Here is a 24,690-nt window from a genome sequence, read left to right as displayed (position 1 = left end):
TCTATCTACATTTCACTACTGGTGAGAACAGGATGCTGGAGGCAGTGTTCAGTGGTGCAAAGAACATGGTCTTTGAAGTCACATAAGCCAGAGCCTAGTTGTTAGCATCATGTGAACATGGATGACTTTGATTTGACCTACACTTGCATCCGTGCACCACTAGCTTCACTTTTCTCATCTCTAAAATAGGAATAACAGCAGCACCTGCCTCAGAGAGTTGTCAAGAGAAAAATATGTGTGAAGCCCTCAGTACAGTGCCTGGGACAGAGCAAGCACTTGATCATGTTATTATCCACTTCAGGACCTCATCATCTTTGTAATTTTTAGTGTCTCATCCTTAACAATGGGAAAAGTCTTACTTACCTCCCAAGGTTCTCTTTAGAACTGGAAAACATGATAAAAACCAATGCTTCTCACACTTGAATGTGGGTATGAAACCCTGGGGACCATGTTAAAATGCAGATTTGGATATATCTATACTTGCAGATTTGGATATATCTATACTTGTACATCACAGAAAGTTTTTTATGGCCGTCTGTATTTCTCCCAAGTCCCATGGATGGAGGCAGATGCCAGTGAAGCATCTGAGGCACATCTTAAAGCCCCAGAGCTAGTATTAGCTCTGCACAGCAGGGGCTGCCCTTCATTAAGAAAGCCTCATGAAGGATGGGACACTGACAATGGGTGCGAAGTGATTAGGGGACTGACTGTTGTTTTCCTTTCTAGACATAAAAAAGAGAGGTCAGCATAGAAATGTGAGAGTTCTCTCCATTCTAAAAAGATAGTCCCCCAATTCATTTAAATAGTGGTTCATTTTCAACCCCAAATAGGACTTTGCAGAATGAGCAAAATTTACCCAAGCTGGCTAATTAGAAACATACCTTTCCTACTGATTGACATTTGACAGTAGGGTAAATTTTACTCTCCCAAGGTACCACATAAACATCAGCAGTGCATCTTAGAATTTCCTATCCATGAAAACAAAAGCCAAAATAGAGAACAGTGTTATTCATGAAATACTTAAACAAGTATAAAATATCAAGTAGATATCCAGGGAATAAGTAGAGAGTTGAATGACTACTCACTCCAAGTTTATTGATCTCACAACTTTCAGTCAACTCTTTATTACTTTCCTTGGAACATGTGGTTTCCCTGGCCGTGAACTCAACAAAATATTTTGTTCCAGCCACCACCTGAAAAATTAATTAGCACAAAGTAGAACCTTCATTAATATTATATAATAGATGATATGTTTTCGCTCTAAGGGATCTTAGGAGAGAATATTAAAATTTTAATTAAACACTGCTCAAATGAGAGGTATACAAATAAAGTACAAATGTTTGACAACTAAACTCTTAGTTTCTATGAGTGTGTAAAATATTTGACTCTTGGTTGGTCTTGTTTTCTTTTCTATAAAAAGGAACAAGGCCACAATTTTTATTTTTATACTTTTCTGATTTTTATTATTCAATAACATTCAAGCACTCAAGTTGTAATAGAATTTAAGAAGAGTAGGAAGAAAAACAAACATTTTCTTTAAGTATGACTTATTGTCATGCCAAGTGTTGAATCAGAGAAATACCGAGTTAGTGTCACTACAGAAATTGTGGGTTAAATTATGTGATTAGGAAAATTCTTTGGAATTTGTAGTTTGCCTCTCTTAATTGTCATATATTAAGAAACCATTTTAATCTCTACCAATAGTTTTTTAAAATGGTTTTTTAGAGGGAGAGGAAGGAAGAGGGAAAGAGAGAAACATCGATCAGCTGCCTCCTGCAAGCCCCTTTCTCGGGATCAAGCCCGCAATCTGGGCATGTGCCCTTACTGGAAATTGAATGCACAACCTTTTGGTGCTCAGAACGATGTTCAACCAACTGAGCCACACCAACCAGTACTCTAGCAACAGTTTTAATCTTTATACAATGCTGTGTCCAAAATGCATATTCTGTGGCCCAATTTATTTATTTATACTGTATAATAAAGAGCTAATATACAAATTGTCATCAAGCCCTCATACCCTCGCGCCAGAGCTGCTCAGACACTCAACACTGAGGAGAGAGGAATGGTGACCATCCAGGCACCAATGAGCTCGTGAGAGAGGAATGGGGATCTGCCAGGCATAAGTGAGGTCGCGAGAGAAGAATGGGGACTTGCCAGGCACAGATGAGCTCGTGGGAGAGGAATGTGGACCAGCCAGGCTGTGGCCCAGAAGAGGGACTAGCCGCCTGCCCCATGGTCCCAGGTGTCAGCAACTGCTCCTGTGCCTGTGGCCTAGGAGAGGGACAAGCCTCCCGCCCTACAGTCCCAGGCACCTGCGGCTGCAGCCCAGGAGAAGCCGCCCACCAATGGTCCCCTGTGGCTGCGGCCGGCCCATGTGAAGCCAACCCGGGTCCTGGGTGCCTGCGGCTGGCCAGAGGAAGGGAAGCCTGGGTCCCAGGTGCCTGCAACTGGCCAGAGGAGGGAATCCTGGGTCCCAGGTGTAGGGTGGGGCAGAGGTGGTTAGGGGTGATCAGGCAGGCTGGCAGGGGTGGTTAAAGGCGATCAGGCAGGCAGAGGTGGCTAGGGGTGATCAGGCAGGCAGGCAGAGGGGTTGAGCACAATCAGGCAGGCAGGCAGGTGAGTGGGTAGGAGCCAGCAGTCCAGGATTGTGATAGGCAGTCAGACATCCCCAAAGGGGTCCCAGATTGGAGAGGGTGCAGGCTGGGCCGAGGTACATCCTCTCCCCCCACCGTGCACGATTTTCGAGCACTAGGCCTCTAGTTTTTATATAAAAGAGTCACACTTTATTTATTTTAAAAAAAACTCATGCTTTTTAAAATGCACTTACTTCAATAAAATTGCACGTATAGCTTTTTAAAGGTCATTTTAAAAATGCCATATCTTACATCTGTTACACAAAAAAAATATACTTGGTAAAAATGACTTTAAATTGTATGTTAAAAAGTTAGTTGATATGGTGAATTTCTAGTCCAAGTTATTCAGTACTTAATTCTAGTATCTAAATATGTGTGTGTGTGTATGTGTGTGTGTGTGTGTGTGTAAAGAATACATGAATATATCAATTGACCTGGAGAGATGACTACTATTTTTTAAAAATATATTTTATTGATTTTTTTTACAGAGAGGAAGGTGAGAGGGATAGAGAGTTAGAAACATCGATGAGAGAGAAACATCGATCAGCTGCATCCTGCACACGCCCCCCCACTGGGGATGTGCCCGCAACCAATGTACATGTACTTGACCAGAATCAAACCTGGGACCCTTCAGTCCACAGGCCAACGCTCTATCCACTGAGCCAAACCAGTTCAGGCATGACTATTATTTTTAAAAATGAAGTTCCAGCCCTGGTTGGTGTGGCTCAGTTCGTTGAGTGTCATCCCAGGCACCAAAGGGTCCTGAGTGTGATTCTCAGTCAGGGCACACGCCTAAGTTGCGGGTTTAATCCCAGGTCGGGTGGGAGGGTATGAAGGAGACAGCAGATTGATGGTTCTGTCTCCTCCCTTCTTCTGTCTCTAAAATCAATAAAAGTGTATTAAGAAATAAAATAAATGAAGTTACAGGTGATAGAATAATCTCGTTTGAAAAAGCAAACCACAACAGTCTTCCCTATCTCTGTGTTTTTTAAAAGCATGGAAAACGTGTGGTGGGAGGAAGAGAGCAGAACAGAGTCATAGGAAGAGCTAAGCTCCCCTCTACTTTTTCTGGCATTGATCTGCTGGGTAAACATGGTTATATTTTTTAAGAAAAATTTGATACTTAACTTTTAAGACTCCAGGTGTAGATGTAAATGGGGATGAAGTTTCTAAGAGGGTTATAGGGTCTATATTTTGGTGATCATAAGTTTTCTTGCTCATTTCAGAATATATCTTAATACAATTTTCTGTAACAATAATGTTGATCAATGTACTGTTGCCTAAGAAACTTGACAATATGTGAAACAAACCACAACTGATGTCTCCACTCTATTCAAGATCAAGAAGAAGGAATTAAATAGATGTAAATCCTCCATTTGAGGGCCTCAGGATGGCATCTATATTGCCGTTATTATCACGTGTCATTCTTTTCAAAAGTCTTTCCTGCTCAAACCCATCCTGCTCAACCTTTGTTTTTAAAGTAGAGATAACCACATAGCAAAATAAATTTTGAATATGTTAACAATTTAAATTAAAGAAATAAACTCAAAAGATATAAATATGTATCCATTAGGTCTCAGGACGAAGAAGGCCTTTCTTTGGTGAAAAACAGAGGAAGAAAACCTAAATGGAGAAAAAATGTCTAAATTTTTCAGACAGAAAGGGCAACTGATTCTCAAACATCACAGCAAGCAAATAAAAAAATAAAATCTGGGGAAAATATGGTATAAGATTAATATTCTTATGTATATAAAGCCCAACATGAAAAAAATGAACAAAAGACATGAACAAGTATTTCAGAAAAGAAGTTAAAATGGTCATTAAGCCAGAAACAAATGACCATCTTCACTAATAACCAAAGACGACAAAAAAAACAACAACAATGCAACAGCATTTTTAATCTTCCATACGTTGGCAAAGATAAAAAACAGTGGTGATACCTGGTATTGGCCACGTGTGGGAAGCATGCAGCCTCAGTCACTGTTGGTAGGAATAGAACTCAAAGCAAGATGATCAAGGTCCTATAGCCAGGTGGTCTGAATGTAAATTGGCATAATTGCAAATAGTTTGGCAATTTGCATCAGAAGTCTTAGACATATACATATGCCTTGACATTTCTAGTACTTTGTTAAAGGAAAACTTCCTGAATGTGCACACACAGATCTTTGAAGTATATTCATCTGAGCAAAGGCAGGGAGGAATATGGATAACAGTGGGGACAGTGGCGGCAGAGGCAGGGCAAAATAAATGGCCTATGACAAAAATCACATCATTTACATGTGCAAATGGAAAATTTAAGAAATATTTGGCATCTAAAACCAGCTTGAAATGGACATGCATCCAAATAGGAATAATATGGAAAGCCAAGGCCAAGACCAAATCTGTAAAATAAATCTTTGGCAAAAGTTGGTCATTTGGCAAATTCATCACATGGTAAATGGATTTCGAGTAACTTTGCTGCTTCCAGCAGGGCTTCCTTGAATAATCATGTCAGAACAGCCAAATTGTTCTCTTTAAATGTAAAAACCAGTAAAGATTCATCTTTTGTAAGTAAGTTTGAGATTCTCACCATATTTCAAATTGACTTAGCAAGTGAAGGAATGTCAGTTCCCTTCAATTAACAGCATTACCTGTTGTTGTTCTCCTGGCATTCTTAGCATAAACAAATACACATCGTGCTAGAATGTTAATTCATTAATTTACAGATAACTGTAAGCACTATGGAGACAAGATAGTCATGTATAAAATGAGTGATTCTTTCCTGACGGCAAACCTCTGATATGCAATATATGGTGGAGTAGAGGGTATTCCTGCAACAAGAATAAGGGAGATTCACAAGAAAGCAGAAATATGAAGTGAGAAGAAAAGCTGACATACACAAGAATAGCATTTCGGGGGTGTGAATGGGTAAGAGAGCAACCAAGGGACTTGAATACATGCCTATAAGCATAACCCATGGACACAGACCCTAGCAGGGTGAGGGCATGTGCTGCGGGGTGGGGACAGGCAGGGAGAGGTCAATGGTGGGAATGGATACATATGTAATACTTTAGACAATAAAGAATTTAAATTTAAATAAAGAATAGCATGTATTGGTGTACCATGTGAGTACACCACTAACATGGGTCAATTGCCCGTGAAATGAGGGAGAAAGGTTGTGGTGTCAGGGGCAGGAATAACTGCCTGAGTAGGAGAGAGAGCACAGTGTCAGTTTTGACTTACTTTAATAACATTTGGTTAGGTTTCCCCTGCAGTAGTGAAACTAATACAGGATTTAGAAGATGAAAATAAACAGCCCATTGTGCCCTCACCTAAACCACCACTGTGAATAGTTGGAGGCATTTGTTTCCTTTCAGGATTGTTTTCTGTGCTTTTTATAACACACCTGATAACAGAATGTATAGTCAATTTTATGGCCTCTTTTTTCCCCACTGCATATTTTAGCACAAGGCATTTCCCACATCAAGAACTCCTCACAAAAATGCTTTAAAATTGCTCCTTGATACTCTATTTTAAGGATATGCCAGACATTATTTGATCATTTCTATATTATTGATTATTTTGACAGTTTGCCATATTTTCTTTTATAGTTAAAGCTACAATGAGTATCATTGTCTATAAAGACTCTATTTTAAATTTCTAGAAATTGAATTACTGAGCCAAAAGTATGAATTGTTATAATTGTAGTACCGCTCCTCCCCCCGCCCCCCAATCAGATTATGTTGGTTTGCTGAAACATTTTGGTTCTATTTTGATTACTTTTGTTGGTTCTATTTTGTTTACATTTAGGAAGGCCAGTTTTGAGGTTTATAATAGGAATCTGCCCATGAACAGATTACTCAGATGCTGTTAGAGATGGAATAAATTTGGGCTCTTCTCACCCAGCCATTCATTTTACAGATGGGGCACAAGACTGAGTGAGTCTAAATGACAGCCCAGGGTTACCCAGGGCATGAGGGCGGAGGCTCTGGTAGAACTGGGTCTCCTGACCCCACACTAGGGTGCTCCTTATCTATTGACAGGGCATGGAAGGAAAGATGAAGCCTTAGGTGTGCATTTGTGGGCTGGAAGGACACGTAGGCAGGGGGGGAGTGACATGGAGGGGAGACTGTGAAGAGAGTCTGGGTGATGATAGACACATGTTTCTGATCCCAAGGCACTAAGTGATGCTCCAACAAGAAATGATGCTAGAAAGGCAGAGAATAAGAGTAGCTTTCTCTTGACTTACATTTTATTAATTATATGATAGTTGCTAGAATTTATATAACACTTTAAAGTTAGAGAAGATAATATATTGACATATATTATATCTCTTTGTTTGTTCCATTTATTTATGAATTCACTGGTTGCTTCTTGTATGTGCTCTGACCGAGGATCAAACCTGCAACCTCAGCATATCGGGACAATGCTCTAACTAACTGAGCTACCGGCCAAGGCTTGACATAAATTATCTTATTTGAATCTCACCCCAATCCTTTACAGACATAAAATGTTCTAAATGACTTTTCCAAGATCACATAGCAAGCATGTAGTGAGGTTGAGACTTGACATTCAATTCCTTTTACCAGGTATACTATTTCCCCACCCAAGATCAGTGGCAATATTAGTAAGCAGTTTGCACATAGACTATAATATCACTATTTTTGTAGCTCAATTTACAGACCTGTGATGTTGCTTTGTGCACAATGTCAATCTTGAAATAGAAAGTTGCATTACTCTCTGCATTAAGTTTTGTCATGGAATGTGTCAGAGCCTCCTTCAGCCTTGGGCTGTCGACAGGAATCTCTTTGGGGCAGCCACGGCAATGTCTGGTAGGTGGTGGTACAAAATCCTCCCCTGAAAGAAGAATCAGACTTTTAGTCAGTGTGTGTACTGAAGGAGCTGTCTAGCTTGGTACCTCTCCTGCGCATTGGCCAGCACTCATTTATAGGGGGTCATGTGCAGCCTAAAGGCCAGTAGTGAGTGGGTAGAGGTTGTCTGTGTGACCTTCACCTTACTGCCTGCCCTCTTTTCCTCTCCTCAGAGTCAAGAGCATTTAGGGAAACCTTCCATCAGAAGGTGTTAGTTAGTACACCTTCAATATCAATGTGATGCACTGTTCCTAAGTTTTTGCATTTTTGAAAGAAAGTGTAAAAAAACAACACTTAATTTAAAGGAATGATTCTCTAGTGGGAAAATTTTAAGTCCTGATTCTGGTGAGCAGGGAGCTTCAGTGATGCTTCTCACTGTGGAATGTATGCAAATATCTTACTTCCAAGTATGAAAAAAGCCAACTCTTGGTATAAGAAACACTGGTGTGACCATAAACTTGCACTATCTCACTTTCCCCCCAGTATAACATGCAGGAGGAAAAAGGTATTTAATTGAAAGAACTTATTCTGAGTAATTAAATAGGAGATACAGCTTCCCCAATTTATAACACCTGATGTAGTGACATCTTATACACAAGGAAGACCAGCTGACATTGCATCTGGAGATCAGCTTTGCCCAAAGAATATTAACCTTTCCTTCTGTCACCATATTCCCTCTGGCCACTTGCAGAGCAGTCCTAATGGCATCAACTACAGCACAGCTGTGCAGAAATGGGGTACAGTTGTAAGGGTTACTGATTAAATCATGGGACCTAAAGCACAATTCCTATAAAAACACCTAGACAGTTGTCTGGGATGAACATGTACTACTAGAGGACAAGCATGTATTATCTCATACCTGGTAAAACCTCACACTTCTGTGTGAAGGAAGCAATTCTTAGCTGAGGATCCATGTATGCAAAATCTGTACATTCACCGGAATCCTAGTTTTAAAGACATAAATAAGTTAAAAATCTTTTTAAGAACTTTTAAAGTAAACAATTAATAATATTAAATATAGGATGTTGACTTTGCATAGAAAAAAAAACAAAAGCAAACTTAATCCCATTGCAAAAGAGAATAAGAAACAATTAGGTATTAGCATCAACAATGATAAAAGTATTTTCACAAACACATGCAAAAAGATGACCAGAATACCTAGCGTAGAAATAATAATTATATAGCCCAGGCCGCATGGCTCAGTGATTGAGCATCAACCTATGAACCAGGAGGTCAAAGTTTGATTCCTGGTCAGGGCATATGCCCAGGTTTCAGGCTTGATCCCTAGTGTGGGTTCTGCAGGAGACATCTGATCAATGGTTATCTCACTCATTGATGTTTCTATCTCTCTTGCCCTTTCCTTTCCTTTCTTAAATCAATAAAAATATTTTTTACAAATAACATATTTGAATGGGTAAAATTTCTCTTAGAAAGACAAAGAATTCCAGACCAGCCCGTGTGGCTCAGTGGTTGAGTGTCAACCCAGGAACCAAGAGGTCACATTTAGATTCCTGGTCAGGGCACATGCCTGGGTTTCCGGCTGGATCCCCAGATTTGGGTGTGTAGGAGGCAGCTGATCAATGATGTTCCTCTCTCATTGATATTTCTAACTCTCTATCACTCTCCCATCCTCTCTTTCTATAAATCAACAAAAACATTTTAAAAAAGAGAAAGGCAAAGACTTCCGTATTAAGTTAAAAACAAAATTAATGTATTACATTTTCAAGAATAATGTCTTGTACTATAAAAGATAAAGGTAGATTACACATAATGGATGATCAAAACTATATGAAGCAAATATAAACAGAAAAAGGATCTAGAGTATTAATATTGGACAAAGAAAAATTCAGGGTAACAAAAAATCTCATGATGGTAGTAAAGAAGATAATTTTATTTTTATAAAGATACTAGAGGCCCGGTGCACAAAAATTTGTGCACTGGCAGGGGGGGGTGTCCCTCAGCCCTACTTGTGCCCTCTCACAGTCTGGGACCCCTCAGGAGATAACGACCTGCTGGCTTAGGCCCGCTCCTGGGTGTCAGAGGGCAGGCCCAATCCCTAGTTGCAGCCCCTGGTCGGGTTCAGAGCAGGGCTGATTGGGGAGTTGGGGCACCGCCCCATGTCATGCACAGAGCAGGGCGGATCAGGAGGTTGCGATGCCACCCTCAGTCACGCTCAGGGTAGGGCCAATTGGGGGCTTGGGGTGCCGCCCCCTGTCACACTCAAGGCAGAGTCGATGAGGAGGTTGCGGCGCCCCTTGACAATGGGGCAGTGAGGCCTCGCTGCTCGCTGATCCCGGTGCTGGGAGGCCTCGCTGCTCTGCTGATCCCAGTGCTGGGAGGCATATTATCCATTTACTATATAGGATAGAGGCCTGGTGCACAGGGGGTGAGGGGGGGCAGCTGGTTTGCCCTGAAGGGTGTCCTGGATCAGGGTGGGGGTCCCGCTTGGGTGCCTGGTCAGCTTGGATGAGGGGATGATGGCTGTTTGCAGCTGGTTACAGCCCCTTCAGGGTGGGGGTCCCCACTAGGGTGCCTGGCCAGCCTGGATGAGGTGATGATGGCTGTTTGCAGCTGGTCACACACCCTTCAGGGTGGGGGTTCCCACTGGGGTGCCTCGCCAGTCTGGGTGAGGGGCTGAGGGCTGTTTTCAGGCTGGTGGGTGACTGAAGCTCCCAACCTCTCCTTTTTTTCTTTTCTGTTTTTTTATTCTGGGATTTATTTACCTTCTATGGCTGTCACTGGAGCTGAGAGCCGGCTTTAGCTCTGAGGCTTGGCTCCAGCTCTAGACCTTGGCTGCTGAAAGCAGGGATCTAGGCTTTGTTTAGCTTCTATAATTGAAACACTGTTGCAACTCCAGCTTGGCCAGCTGGCTGAATGCATGGGGATTGTTTAGCTTCTATAATTGCAACATAGTTGCTTAGAGTGCAAGCTCAGAGCCCAGCAGTGGCAGGCGGGGAACCTTGGCTTTCTCCTCCACTGGAGCAAGCAAGTCTCCTGTTCGCTTCAAGCTGCCTGGCTGCCGGCCGTCATTTGGTTGGCAATTAATTTGCATATCGTCCTGATTAGCCAATGGGAAGCGTGTGAGAGGTACGGTTAATTACCATGTTTGTCTATTATTAGATAGGATAGTCTAGAAGCATGAAGTTAAAATACATAAAGCAGAAATTACATATATATGTGCAGAAATAGATTAAAATAATGGTGGTGGAGAAATTTTATATACAACTATAAATTTAAGATAGACCAGACCTACTTTGGGAGGAAAAACCAAGATGGCGGCATAGGTAAACACCAGAGATTGCTGCTTAGCATAACCACTTCAAGAATACAACTAAAAGATGGAACAGACATCATCCAGAACCACAGGAAGGCTGGCTGAGTGGAAATCCTACAACTAGAAAGAAAGAGAAAAGCATACCGAGACTTAGAAGAGGTATGGTGCGGAAATAAAGTACAGAGGTACGGAGGCGCACGCGGAGAGGGCTGGCGGCTGAGGACATGGTTGTCTTTTTCAATCGGAAGGGAGTCTCATGCTCTGAGCTCCAGTTCCGGGCAAGTCTCTGGGGACCCAGCCTCATACGGGAGAAACTGGACTGTCTGGCATCGGTTGGAACTCGAGGGCAGCTTTCTCTCAGAGGTGCTTGCAGCGATTGCCAGGACACTGAGAAGCGGGGCCTCTGAGGGCAGCCATAGCTGCTTGCTCCACCCTGTTGATCCCCTGGGACCCCCACCCTGCTAAAGCTGTGCACCTGCTTTTGCATATGAAAGGCCTGGCCCTTTGTAATCTGAAAATTACCTAAGAAACTGCAGCTGGCCCAAGGCTCCATGGCAACTCGCATTGCTTCACAGCAGAGCTTCTGCTGGGTAGACTCAGGCAGAGGCTAGATTAGCACCTCCTTAGAGATCCAGGAGCCAGTGTGCCCGGTGGTCAGAGTGGGACCATCCAGATTGCAGCTCCTCGGATCCATAAAGGACACACTCAGGGGGCAGACTCAGTGAGCACCAAAGCCCCACTGAAGCAAGTCTTGCCCTGGAGGGGTGTCTCCAGCACAGAATTCTCCCACTGCAGACACAGCTGATTCTCACAGCCAATTGGCCTGGAGGTCAATTCTTCCCAGTGATACCTACAACAATCAAGGCCTAACTACAACAATACTGTGCACAAAGCCCACAAGGGGGTGCACCAAGAGTGTCCACCTCAGGTAATTGGGGAGGCTGAGCCACTGGGCCCTATAGGACACCTAGCACAGAAAGCCACTCTATCAACACAGGGAAGCATAAAAAAATGCGGAGACAAAGAAATAGGTCACAAATGACAGAAATGGAGGAAAGCAAACTACTGGATATAGACTTCAAAACCATATTTTTAAGGTTTTTCAAGAACTTTCAAGAAACCACAAGAAATTTAGTAAGACCCTCAAAAAGTCTGGTGAGACTGCCAATAAATGTAGTGAGACCCTCAAGAAATCTAGTGAGACCCTCGAGGTTATGAAAAAGGACCAACTAGAAATTAAGCATACACTGACTGAAATAAAGGATATTATGCAGAGTTCCAACAGCAGACTAGAGGATTGCAAGAATCCAGTCAAAGATTTGAAATACGAAGAAGCAAAAAAACACCCAACCAGAAAAGCAAAATGAAAAAACAATCCAAAAATACGAAGATAGCATAAGGAGCCTCTGGGACAGCTTCAAGTGTACCAACATCCAAGTTATTTGGGTGCCAGAAGAAGAGAGAGAGCAAGATATTGAAAACCTATTTGAAGAAATCATGACAGAAAACTTCCCCTACCTGGTGAAAGAAATAGACTTACAAGACCAGGAAGTGCAGAGAACCCCAAACAAAAGGAATCCAAGGAGGACCACACCAAGACACATCATAATTAAAATGCCAAGAGCAAAAGACAAAGAAAGACTCTTAAAAGCAGCAAGAGAAAAACAGTCAGTTACCTACAAGGGAGTACCCATATGAATGTCAGCTGATTTCTCAACAGATATTTTGCAGGCCAGAAGGGAGTGGCAAGAAATATTCAAAGTGATGAATGCCAAGAACCTACAACCAAGATTACTTTATCCAGCAAAGCTATTATTCAGAATTGAAGGTCAGATAAAGAGCTTCACAGATAAGGAAAAACTAAAGGAGTTCATCACCACCAAACCAGTATTATATGAAATGCTGAAAGGTATCCTTTAAGAAGAGGAAGAAGAAGAAAAAGGTAAAGATACAAATTATGAACAACAAATACACATCTATCAACAAGTGAATCTAAAAATCAAGTGAATAAATAATCTGATGAACAGAATAAACTGGTGAATATAATAGAATCAGGGACATAGAAAGGGAGTGGACTGACTATTCTTGGGGGGGAAAGGGGTGTGGGGGATGCGGGAAGAAACTGGACAAAATTGTGCACCTATGGATGAGGACAGTGCGGGGGCGGTTGAAGGCGGAGGGGGAACCGGATGGAGTGGAGCTATGGGGGGAAAAAAGAGGAAGAACTGTAATAATCTGAACAATAAAGATTTAATTTTTAAAAAAAGGGAAAAAAAAGATAGACCAAAGGGATAAAAAAGTAAATAAAATCATAGAAAATGAATAAAATAATAAAAATGTATTTAGATGGTATTTTCATATAATCCATATGACATAAATAATATTTTTATAAGTATGATATATATGTTTTAATTGCTTTTATATTAGATTACAAAAAGGCTCAATAAATTTTCAAATCAAAATAATACAGGCCATCTCCTTTGACCTAAGCACCAAAAGAAAACAATTTTAAAAATACATTTAAACAAACAAAAAAGTAACTACTTGGAAACCTAAACATATTTACCTAAATAGTCAGGGTCTTCTTTGAATAAGGAAAAATATAAAAAACAAAATAAGAAAACTGAGAATTTTACAGAATTGACAGAGAAGCATTTGGAATTAAACTCATGGCTTTATATGCTTTCATAATTTAAAAAGAGAGAGGCAAGAAACAAATGAAACAACCTCAAACTGAGCTGTTTACATCAGGAAGTTAGAAAAAGGAAAAAAATAATAAATAGCCTTAAGCAAAACAAAAAAGGAGGAAACAAAAAAGCAACACTGATGAACTAGAAAACAGAAAGCACTAGCATTAGTTAAATAATCCAAAAATAAATCCAAATGCTCATTCTTGGGATAAGGAAAAAATCAAATGCAAAAAAAAAAAAAAAGGCATCATAGCAAAGGAACAAAGAAGCTAAAAATATAAGAGAATAATTATGAACAAGTGTGTGCCACTTTAAATCCCAAAGAAATGGATACTTTTCTGGAAAACTATAAATAACCATTGCTGACTTAAACACAAGAACATATTTGAATGAACCAATAACTGAAGAGCAGAGAATGCTATCATTACTCTCAACTTCCATTCCATTTCTCACCTCCAAACTACATAGATGTTTTATAGATGAATAATTTTTAAAATTAAAGGAACATTTAGTTCCTTCCTATGTAAACTGTTTCTGAATATAGAAAATACAGGCAAACTACCCAAGTCAAAAAATAGTGGCTAACCACCTAACTGAAAAATAGAAGGCAGTAGGAAAAGAGGAAAACCAAATATGACATATGTTTTTCTTACAATCTTATTCTAAGGTTGGTTTTGAAGTTATAAACACTAGAATAATAAATCACAAATTTAAACCTACTATTAAAAGATGGCAGTACAAATATATTAGTAGAGAATAGGTTTTTCATAAGAAACTATTATGGAATTAAGGTTGTCACAAATTTATGTATAAAGGAAGAATGTTGAGGTATCTGGTTATCCTCTTGAAAAAAGCCTCAATTTAGAGACCTCAAAAGATACATTAAAATTAATTCCAGATAGTTTCAAAAGCTATATTTAAAAATACTGACTAGACAAACTAGGGAAAAAATATGAATACTGAGCAAATGGTGGAAGAACTCAAAAGAAACATGTTATTAGATTTGGTCATCAATAAACAAAATCTATTGGTAAGTCAGAATACCATAATGAAAACTAAAAAATGAACAACTGAGAAAATATGACAAAATACTGATACCTTTAATACAGAAACAGTTTTTTTTCAAATAATTAAGATTTATCCCAAAGAGAAATGGACAAAGGATATGGAAAACAATTCATAAATTCAATCCATAAATTTCTAACAAATTTCTATTTATGAAAATAAGAACATACCAAATACAGAAATAGCTTTATTCTCAAGAATGTTTGGTGAGTTATTAATGATAATAAAAATGGAAACAACTCAAATGTCTAACTATTTGAAAATCATTTAAAAAAAACAATCTATCATATCTTTACTAGGATATTATACATTTATTTAAAAGAAAGTTTATCAAGAGTTTTAATGAGGTAGGAAAATTCTTATGTGAAAAAAATGCAGCATGTAAGCCTGGACAGCATGGCTCAGTGTTGAGCGTTGACCTATGAACCAGGAGGTCACTGTTTGATTCCTGGTCAGGGCACATGCCTGGATTGTGGGCTCAATCCCCATTGTAGAGCATGTAATATTTCTATTTCTCTCTCCCTCTCCCTTTCTTTCTGAAATCAATAAAAATATTTTTTAAATGCAGCATGTAAAATAATGACAATTATTAACCAAAAAAATCACCAAATTGTCTATATCTCCTCCACTCTTCCACCCCCCAAAAAAAGATAAGAGGGAAATACACTAAGATATCTTTGTGTATTTGGGTATGTGGTTTAATATTATTATTGTTTTCTATGTTTCTGCATTGCCTTCTGCATTGGAAATGTTTATTTCCAATAAGGGGATATATATAATGTCATAGTTGTTAAAGATACAAGGAATACCACACTTATAATACCTTAATTTTTGTTGAGGAGATGGATACTGGAAGTAGCTCTGAGGTTCTCAATTCTATTAGCATATTTGATTCACCTAGAAGCTTTTAGGTTATCCTGACTCTAAAGACCCACCCAGACCTAATCAGAATGCCTGGGGAATGGCCTAGGAGTAGTTATTTTTAAAGCTGGCAATGTGATTCTAATATGCAGTATGGCCCAAGAACTATTTATGAAACTCTTTAATCGGTGCTTCCCCAACCTTAAAGTGCAAAGGACTCACCTGAGAATCTTGTTAACATGCAGATTCAATAGGTGTCGGGGGAACTCAAGATTTGGCTTTTCTAGCAAGCTCCCTGGTGATGCTGCTGCTGCTGCTTCAGGGACCAACTTGGAATAGCAAGGCCTTCAGTCTTACCAGTGGTAGGCAAAGAGTTCATGTATATTTTGTGTCCGTTAATTATTGTAACAACGCTGTGAGACCGGTGCTGTTATTCCTCACCATTTCACAGATGAGGAAGTGGAAGCTCAGGAAGTTATACCAGAAATCTGATTGGATTTGTGACTCCAATCAGCCCTGCATCTGTGTGAGTTGTGAAGCGGGAACTAAATTAAGGCTTACAAACAGATGCAGGGAGATTAAAGCCAGATAACACTTAAACCTATATAAAGAAACTAAGATGGCGGCATAGATAAACACCGGGAAATTGTCGCCTCACACAACAATTGAAGAATGCTGCAAGGGTCAGAGCAAACATCGTCCAGAACAACAGGAAGGCTGGCTGACTGTAATTTCTACAACTAGAAGAAAAGTGGGGCACGCTGAGAGCCAGCGGAGCTGCAGAGGTGAAGTGCAGAGGTATGGCGGCGGCTGCGCGCGCGGAAAGGGGGTGGCGCCTGAGGACGCGGCTGTCTTTTTGAATCACAAGCTCCCGACTGCTCTGAACTCCGGTTCCAGCGGGTCTCTGGGGTCCCAGGGCTCATACGGGGAGAGGCTGGTCTGTCAGGCGGCAGCGGGCGAACTTGAGGGCGGCTTTCCCTCAGAGGCGCTTGCAGCCGTTACCGGGACACTGAGACTCGCGACTCCGGGCGTGGAGAATCACCATAGCTGCTTTCACCACCCTTTGACTCCCTGAGACCCCGCCCCACCCAGGCTGCGGCAGAGGCTTTTGCATGTGAATGTACCTAACTACAGCCCAGCCAGGCAGACCCAGAACTTCCAAGAGAAGGCCCAAGGCCCCGCAGCGGCTTGCATTGCTTCACAGCTGAGCCTCTTCGTGGCTCCTGCTGTGTGGCCTCAGGCAGGGGCTGAATTAGCACCTCCTTAGATCCAGGAGCCATTCTACCCAGTGGTCAGAGAGGGACCATTCTCCCACTTCAGACACAGCTGATTCCCACAGCCAATTGGCCTGGAGGTCAATTCCTCCCAGTGATCCTACAACAACCAAGGCACCAAGAGTGCACCAAGAGTGTCTACCCCAGGTAACTGGGGAGGCTGAGCCACTGGGCCATACAGGACACCTGGCGCGCAGGGCCACTCTATCAACACAGGGAAGCAGCCAAAATGCGGAGACAAAGAAAAAGGTCACAAATGGCAGAAACGGAGGAAAGCAAACGACTGGATATAGAGTTCAAGGCCACGTTTATAAGGTTTTTCAAGAATTTTATGGAAACCGCCGATAAATTTAATGAATCCCTCAAGGAGTATAGTGAGACCATGGAGGACATGAAAAAGGACCAACTAGAAATTAAGCATACACTGACTGAAATAAAGAATAATTTACAGAGATCCAACAGCAGACAAGAGGATCCCAAGAATCAAGTCAAAGATTTGAAATACAAAGAAACAAAAAATACCCAACCGAAAAAGAAAAAAGAAAAGAGATTCAAAAAATATGAAGATAGTGTAAGGAACCTCTGGGACAACTTCAAGCGTACCAACATCAGAATTATAGGGGTACCAGAAGGAGAGAGAGGGCAAGATATTGAAAACCTTTTTGAAGAAATAATGACAGAAAACTTCCCCCACCTGGTGAAAGAAATGGACTTACAAGTCCAGGAAGCGCAGAGAACCCCAAACAAAAGGAATCCAAAGAGGACCACACCAAGACACATCATAATTAAAATGCCAAGAGCAAAAGATAAAGAGAGAATCTTAAAAGCAGCAAGAGAAAGACAGTCAGTTACCTACAAGGGAGTACCCATTCGACTGTCAGCTGATTTCTCAACAGAAACCATGCAGGCCAGAAGAGAGTGGCAAGAAATATTCAAAGAGATGAATAGCAAGAACCTGCAACCAAGATTACTTTATCCAGCAAAGCTATCATTCAGAATGGAAGGTCAGATAAAGAGCTTCACGGATAAGAAAAAGCTAAAGGAGTTCATCACCACCAAACCAGCATTATATGAAATGCTGTAAGGTATTCTTTAAGAAGAGGAAGAAGAAAAAGGAACTCTTACCATTTGCCACAGCATGGATGGAACTGGAGAGCAGATAAATACCACAGGATCTCACTCATTTGTGGAATATAATGAACAATATAAACTGGTGAACAAGGACTGACCCAGAGACGGAGAGGCATTGATTGGACTGTCGGGCCTTGGAGGGAAGGTAGGGGAGGGTGGGGGCAAGGGGGAAAGATCAACCAAAGGACTTATATGCAAGCATATAGGCCTAACCAATGGACACAGACAACGGGGGGGTGAGGGGATGAGCGGGGGGGGGGAGGGGGGGGTAGAGGGTACACATATGTAATATCTTAATCAATAAAAAATATTTAAAAAAAAAACAATAAAAAAAAAAACAAACCTATATAATCTCAAATGGCTAACTAAAGAACATAAAAAACAAAAGGTGTTAATAGATACTTTAAAGGCCAGATGACTAAAAATAACAAAGTTAAATAGTAGCTAGAGCATACATTTTTAGAGTCTCTCTCTGCCGGGAGCCGGTCCATCCTTGCTGTTTCAAGGGACCTGGCATATATGGCATACGGTTCTTAATATGTTTGCTCACCTTCTTGGCGCTGTGTTTTAACCAAGGTCACCTCTCCGAGAAAGGTTGAATCCCCAGGTAGGGATTTTCCCCTGAAGTTAGGGAGGGAATAAAACCCCTCAACTAAGTGCCAGGCAGGTAATTAATCCCTTTAACTACGAACAATCATGCTTAAACTACATAATCTTTTCTCCCTGGAATGGAGATAAGAAACGCCCTAACCTTTGTAATAGAGATTGATAGGATTGAATCAACTGGTATAAATACAGTTGTAACAAGACAGAAACACACAGAACTCAGAATACAGAACTAAGGACACAGGGCTTGGAAGACAGGACCAAGAGAGACAGAGCCTAGGCACAGAACCTACACAGAACGTTCTCTAGAGACAGAAGAACTTCGCTGGCGAGAGCATGCCAGAGGATCCTGGACAGGGACTGGCCTCAGAGCCTGGAGGCGGAGCCTGGCGAGAGAGCATGGCAGGAATCCTGGACTGAACCTGACTGCGGAGATTGGCAGGAGAGCCTGACTAGAACCTGGTGACTGAACCTGACTGGAGAACCTGAGCAGAACCTCTCTGGAGATCCAGACCAGAACTTGGCTGGAGATCCTGGCTGGAGATCCTGGCTAGGCTACTGATCAACTGAACGTTGTCTCCGTGTCATTCCTTCTTCGCCGACTCCGTCTACACCTTTGGGGACCCCTGGACCCGCTGGGGTTGGACCCCGGCATCTCTCTCTCTCTCTCTCTCTCTCTCTCTCTCTCTCTCTTCCTTTTTACTATTTTTTTTATTATTGTAAAAAAATATGTAACATAAAGTTTGCCATTTCAACCATTTTTAAGTATATAACTCAGTGATATTAATTACATTATTTAACCATCACTGCTATTTATTTCCAATAGTTTTCATCATTCCAAACACAAATTCTGTACCCATTAAGCAATAAATTTCCATTCTCCCTCCCCCTAGCCCATGATAAACTCGAATCTACTTTTGTTCCTATGCATGTGTTAGATATTTCATATATGTGGAATCATACAATATTTGTCTTTTTATGTCTGGCTTCTTTCACTTAGCATAATGTTTTCAAGGTTCATCTAAGTTGTAGATTGTGGCAGATTTCATTTCTCTCTATTGCTAAAGAACATTCCATTGTTTTATATATACCTCACATTTTGTTTTTCCACTCATCTATTGATGGACACTTGGGTTGTTCCCACTTTTTGTCTATTGTGAATAATGTTGCAACGAATCCTGGCTTGTAAGTATCTGTTTGACTCCCTGTTTTTTAATTCTTTTGGGTACATACCTAGGAGTGCCATTGCTGTGTCATATGGTAAGTCTATGTGTAACTTTTTGAGGAACTACCAAAGTGTTTTCCACAGTGGCTGCACCATTTACATTCTCATCAGCAATGGACAAAGGTTTCAGTTTTTCCACGTCTTCCCCAATACTAGTTATTTTCCAATTTTTAAAAAATTATAGCCATCTTTTAGGTGTGAAATGGCATCTCATTGTGATACTCTCTTGTAACATGTTTTACACACACACACACACACACACACACACCATCATAGCTAATTATGTTGAGCATCTTTTCATGTGTTTAATGACTATTTGCATATCTTCATTAGAGAAATGTTTATTTTAAAGTCCTTTGCCCATTTGAAAATTAGGTTGATTGTCTTTTTTTTGTTGTTTTATAGGAGTTATTTATATATTGCATACTTAATTTTTATTAGATATATGATGTAAATAATTTCTCCCATTTTCTGGGTTGTCTTTTCACTCTCTTAATAGTATCCTTTTAACTTTTCTCCCAATTATTAAATAAATACCTGCTTGATTAGAAACATTGGCAAGTACTAAAGAGTTCCAAAAAGTATAAAATCAAAAAAGGCACCCATAGTTCCAACTGAAAGTTTATTCTGTTTTATATTTTTGCATATTTTTTTTCATCACTTAAAATCCTATACTAATAAAAGAGAAAAATGGTAATTGGCGTACAACCGATACCTTTTTCATTGGCTAATCAGCGAGATATGCAAATTAACTGTCAGCCAAGATGGCGGCTGGCAGCCAGGCAGCTGAGAACAGGAGGCTTGGTTGCCCCAGCGATGGAGAAAGTCAAGGATCCCTGCAGCTGCGGGGCTCTGAGCTCCTGAAGCAACAACTCCAAAAGATACAATGTTTCAATTATAGAAGCTAAAAGATGGCGGTTAATTTGCATACTCTGGCTCCAAGCAGAGCGAAGCCAAACAGCCCTGAAGCAGCAGGGCAGAGAGGCCTCAGGGCCTGGGATCAGCGGAGCCGAGAGGCCTCCCGGCCCCAGTGATCAGCGGAGCCAAGAGGCCTCCCAGCCCGGGTGATCAGCGGAGTCGAGAGGCCTCCCAGCCCCGGTGATCAGCGGAGTCGAGAGGCCTCCCAGCCCCGGTGATCAGCGGATCCGAGAGGCCTCCCAGCCCCGGTGATCAGAGGAGCCGAGAGGCCTCCCGGCCCCGGTGATCAGCGGAGCCGAGAGGCCTCCCAGCCCCGGTGATCAGCGGAGCCGAGAGGCCTCCCGGCCCCGGTGATCAGCGGAGTCGGAGGCCCCACGATCAGCGGAGCCAAGAGGCCTCCCGCCCCGGTGATCAGCGGAGCCGAGAGGCCTCCCAGCCCCGGTGATCAGCGGAGTCCAGAGGCCTCCCGGCCCGGTGATCAGCCGAGACGCCTCCCAGCCCCGGTGATCAGCGGAGTCCAGAGGCCTCCCAGCCCTGGTGATCAGCGGAGTCCAGAGGCCTCCCGGCCAGGTGATCAGCGGAGTCCATAGGCCTCCCAGCCCCGGTGATCAGCGGAGTCCAGAGGCCTCCCGGCCCGGTGATCAGCCGAGAGGCCTCCCAGCCCCGGTGATCAGCCGAGAGGCCTCCCAGCCCCGGTGATCAGCGGAGTCCAGAGGCCTCCCAGCCCGGTGATCAGCGGAGTCCATAGGCCTCCCAGCCCCGGTGATCAGCGGAGTCCAGAGGCCTCCCAGCCCCGGTGATCAGCGGAGTCCATAGGCCTCCCAGCCCCGGTGATCAGCCGAGAGGCCTCCCAGCCCCGGTGATCAGCGGAGTCCAGAGGCCTCCCAGCCCCGGTGATCAGCGGAGTCCATAGGCCTCCCAGCCCCGGTGATCAGCCGAGAGGCCTCCCAGCCCCGGTGATCAGCAGAGTCCAGAGGCCTCCCAGCCCGGTGATCAGCGGAGTCCATAGGCCTCCCAGCCCCGGTAATCAGCCGAGAGGCCTCCCAGCCCCGGTGATCAGCGGAGTCCATAGGCCTCCCAGCCCCGGTGATCAGCCGAGAGGCCTCCCAGCCCCGGTGATCAGCGGAGTCGAGAGGCCTCCCAGCCCCGGTGATCAGGGGAGCCAAGAGGTGTCCTGGCCCTGGGATCAGCGGAGCAGCGAGGCTTCCCAGCACCGGGATCAGTGTGACAGGGTGCGGAGCCCCAACCCTCTGATCGGCCCTGCTCTGTGCATGACACGAGTGGCGCTGCAACCTCCCTATGGACCCTGCCTTGAGTGTGACAGGGGGTGGTGCCCCAACCCCCCAATCAGCCCTACCCTGAGCATGACTTAGGGTGGCATGGCAACCTCCCAATCCGCCCTGCTCTGTGCATGACAGGAGGCGGGGCCCCAACTCCCCAATGGGCCCTGCTCTGAGCCCGACCAGGGGTTACACCTAGGATTAGGCCTGCCCTCTGCCACCCGGGAGCAGGCCTAAACCAGCAGGTCCTTATCTCCTGATGGGTCCCAGACCGTGAGAGGGCACAGGCCAGGCTGAGGGACCTCCTCTCCCAACCCCGATTGCACAAATTTTTGTGCACCGGGCCTCTAGTTTTTTTAAGAGTTCCAATGGTCAGCAAACTGCGGCTCGCGAGCCACATGAGGCTCTTTGGCCTCTTGAGTGTGGCTCTTCCACAAAATATCGACTTCTGTGCATGGGCCAAGAAGTTTCAATGGCACAGCACGTGCGTGCCCACACGTGGTATTTTGTGGTATGTTAGGAAAACTAACATATGACAGGGAGCAAGATCTCAAATGCTCCCCTCCATCACTTATTTTGTTGTTGTTAATCCTCACCTGGAGATATTTTTCCATTGACTTTAGAGAGAGTGGAAAAGAAAGGGAAAGACAGAGAGAAACATCGATGTGAGAGAAACACATCAATAGGTTTCCTCCTGCACGTGCCCTGAACCAGGGCCTGGTCTGGGCTGGAAGGAGCTTGCAACCGAGTAATGTGCCCTTGACCAGAATTGAACCAGGGTCCCTTTGGTCCGCAGTTCGACGCTCTACCCACTGAACCAAACCACCCAGGGCTACCCTCCATCACTTTTGATATTTACATTTACTTTATATATTTAAGTAAATGTGTATCTAAAATTTTATATATTTTTTAACTTACCATATTATAACCATTTTACTAAGTCACTAAAAAATCTGTAAACATACTTTTAATGGCTGCACATATTTTACTGTGTGGATATACTGTAAGTTATTTAAACATTCCCTAATGTTGAAAACATTTCCAATGTTTTTCTATTAATAATAATGCTGAAATTAATATCTTACTGTCTGGCTTCCTCATTTTCTTCCCACGTAATAGAATTGTAGAAGTAGAACAACAGACTAAAGGGCGTGAAGCAATCCCTTGCTTAAAGTAGTTTTCTGCTAAAATGCAAATATCCCTGGGATGGTCACTGTGCCTTAGGCATCTGCACATGCACTAACTACTGCCACCTTGTGATCTTCTCTTGTAACATAATTTTGGTTCTGATAAAGTGGTGGAGGCTCAGGAAGTGTAACAAAAATAAAGGAGAGGTGAGGGGAGGGGGGGGGGGAAGCAAAGGCAAATTAGAAGGTAAGGAGTGTCCTGGGCAGGGCTCAAGAGCACCCGGGAAGGACCTTAAGCAGGTGGGAAGAAAGGGAGAGAGGAAAGTGTGAAGACATGAACAGACAAACTTGACATGGCATCATTTTATCTCAAGCCCGGTTATATCTGTAAATGCTTATTGCCAGATGTACAGATCTTTTGACCAGGTAGGTAAGGCAGCTTGACTAGTGACATGGAGAACGTGGCTGTGAATTCATGCATGCCATCTAAAATCTTAGTGGCCAAGTCTTCCGATGTAGCTGAGTATTCCCACACCTGTAAATACTGGACACCAAATGCTAATAACTTTATAATCATTTTTTGCCTACTTACACCATTGGGAAGGGCCTTGCAGTCTTGGGTTAAGAATTTAAAATTCTCCTTGGAACAATTAGTTTGCTGAATTAAGTAAGTAACTTCATAGTTCCATCCAGACACCACCTGAAACAATGTTGAATTGAATAAAGGGCAGTTCAAACATTATTCACTGTGTTATGAGGAACTTAGAATACTGCCTGGCATATTGCAAGTACTCAAAAATATAAACTCTTAGTACTAGGCAACAGTCATGACTGAATAAATATTGAGGACTTTATGACTCTCACACTCCTCAAAACACACACACACACACACACACACACACACACACACACTCTTACACATCTGAAAATAAAAAGCTATATTTAAGTGGAGTTACTGTATTTTCTTAAGAAAAACCTAGAAATATTTCCTCTGCCAGGCAACAGAAAAATAATGTCCCTTTGAATTTTGTGAAATATGAATAATACTCTTCTAGATGGTTAAAAACACTTTGGAACTAGAATGGCCTTTACTGGTAAGTTCTCAGGTTCCCAGACAGTCAGGTAGTAAGTTTTGTGCTGCTTTATCTTGGGCTAGTCTCACCCCGATAGCTGGCTATGAACATAGTTGAAGAGAACATGCATCTTGCATGAAGGGAAGTTGGACAGTCTATTAAAAGCAGGGAAGGTTACTGACTAAAGTAAGTCCCTCATAATTAGACACTGAAATACAAGGAACCCAGTCAACTGTCAGTAAAGACTTAATGAACTGGGTCAATGAAAAGGCCAGATTTCCAAGTATTTACTTTCTTTTAATGATATGAAAGCTATAATTTAGAGAGTGCTCAGAAAGCCGTGCCAACTGTTTGGGTACCATTTCATATTTTGGAGCCATGTTTGACTCATGATAGCTAAGTGATAATGTAATTTTCTTAAAACCTTAAGGCTAGAATGATCTTTTTATCTCACCATCTCTAAGAAAAACATGTATTTCTGACTACCCATTCATTAAAATCAGCCTCAGAGCTAGGGGTCTTATTAGCCACACTTTTGCCCTGTATATATTGCAGTATCTGAATCACTTCGCCTCAAGAGAAAGCTCTTTACCTCCTATGCCAGTTAGATGAGGATATAAAAGAGCTCCCTTACCACCACTCATGGAATCATAGGTTTTCTATTGACCAATGGTTTATTTTAG

The 24,690-nt window shown here is 42.4% G+C and overlaps 1 protein-coding gene across 2 annotated transcripts in view; it reads right to left on the bottom strand.

Moving 5' to 3' along the window:
* LOC132230216 (kininogen-1-like) overlaps positions 1-24,690 on the bottom strand; it is a 37,334-nt gene that overhangs the window by 2,751 nt on the left and 9,893 nt on the right. For both annotated transcript variants that reach the window (XM_059687325.1, XM_059687326.1), the window contains exons 5-9: positions 23,527-23,634; positions 8,343-8,427; positions 7,297-7,469; positions 1,086-1,193; positions 882-968 (exon numbers count right to left, since the gene is read on the bottom strand). In XM_059687325.1, coding sequence (XP_059543308.1) covers positions 882-968; positions 1,086-1,193; positions 7,297-7,469; positions 8,343-8,427; positions 23,527-23,634 — 561 coding nt within the window. The remainder of the gene's footprint in view (positions 1-881; positions 969-1,085; positions 1,194-7,296; positions 7,470-8,342; positions 8,428-23,526; positions 23,635-24,690) is intronic.

The sequence above is a fragment of the Myotis daubentonii genome, chromosome 3, assembly GCF_963259705.1.
Source record: "Myotis daubentonii chromosome 3, mMyoDau2.1, whole genome shotgun sequence".
Classification (NCBI taxonomy): domain Eukaryota; kingdom Metazoa; phylum Chordata; class Mammalia; order Chiroptera; family Vespertilionidae; genus Myotis; species Myotis daubentonii.
The sequence above is the reverse complement of the archived record's forward strand: the minus strand, read 5'-3'. Positions and strand labels throughout refer to the sequence as shown.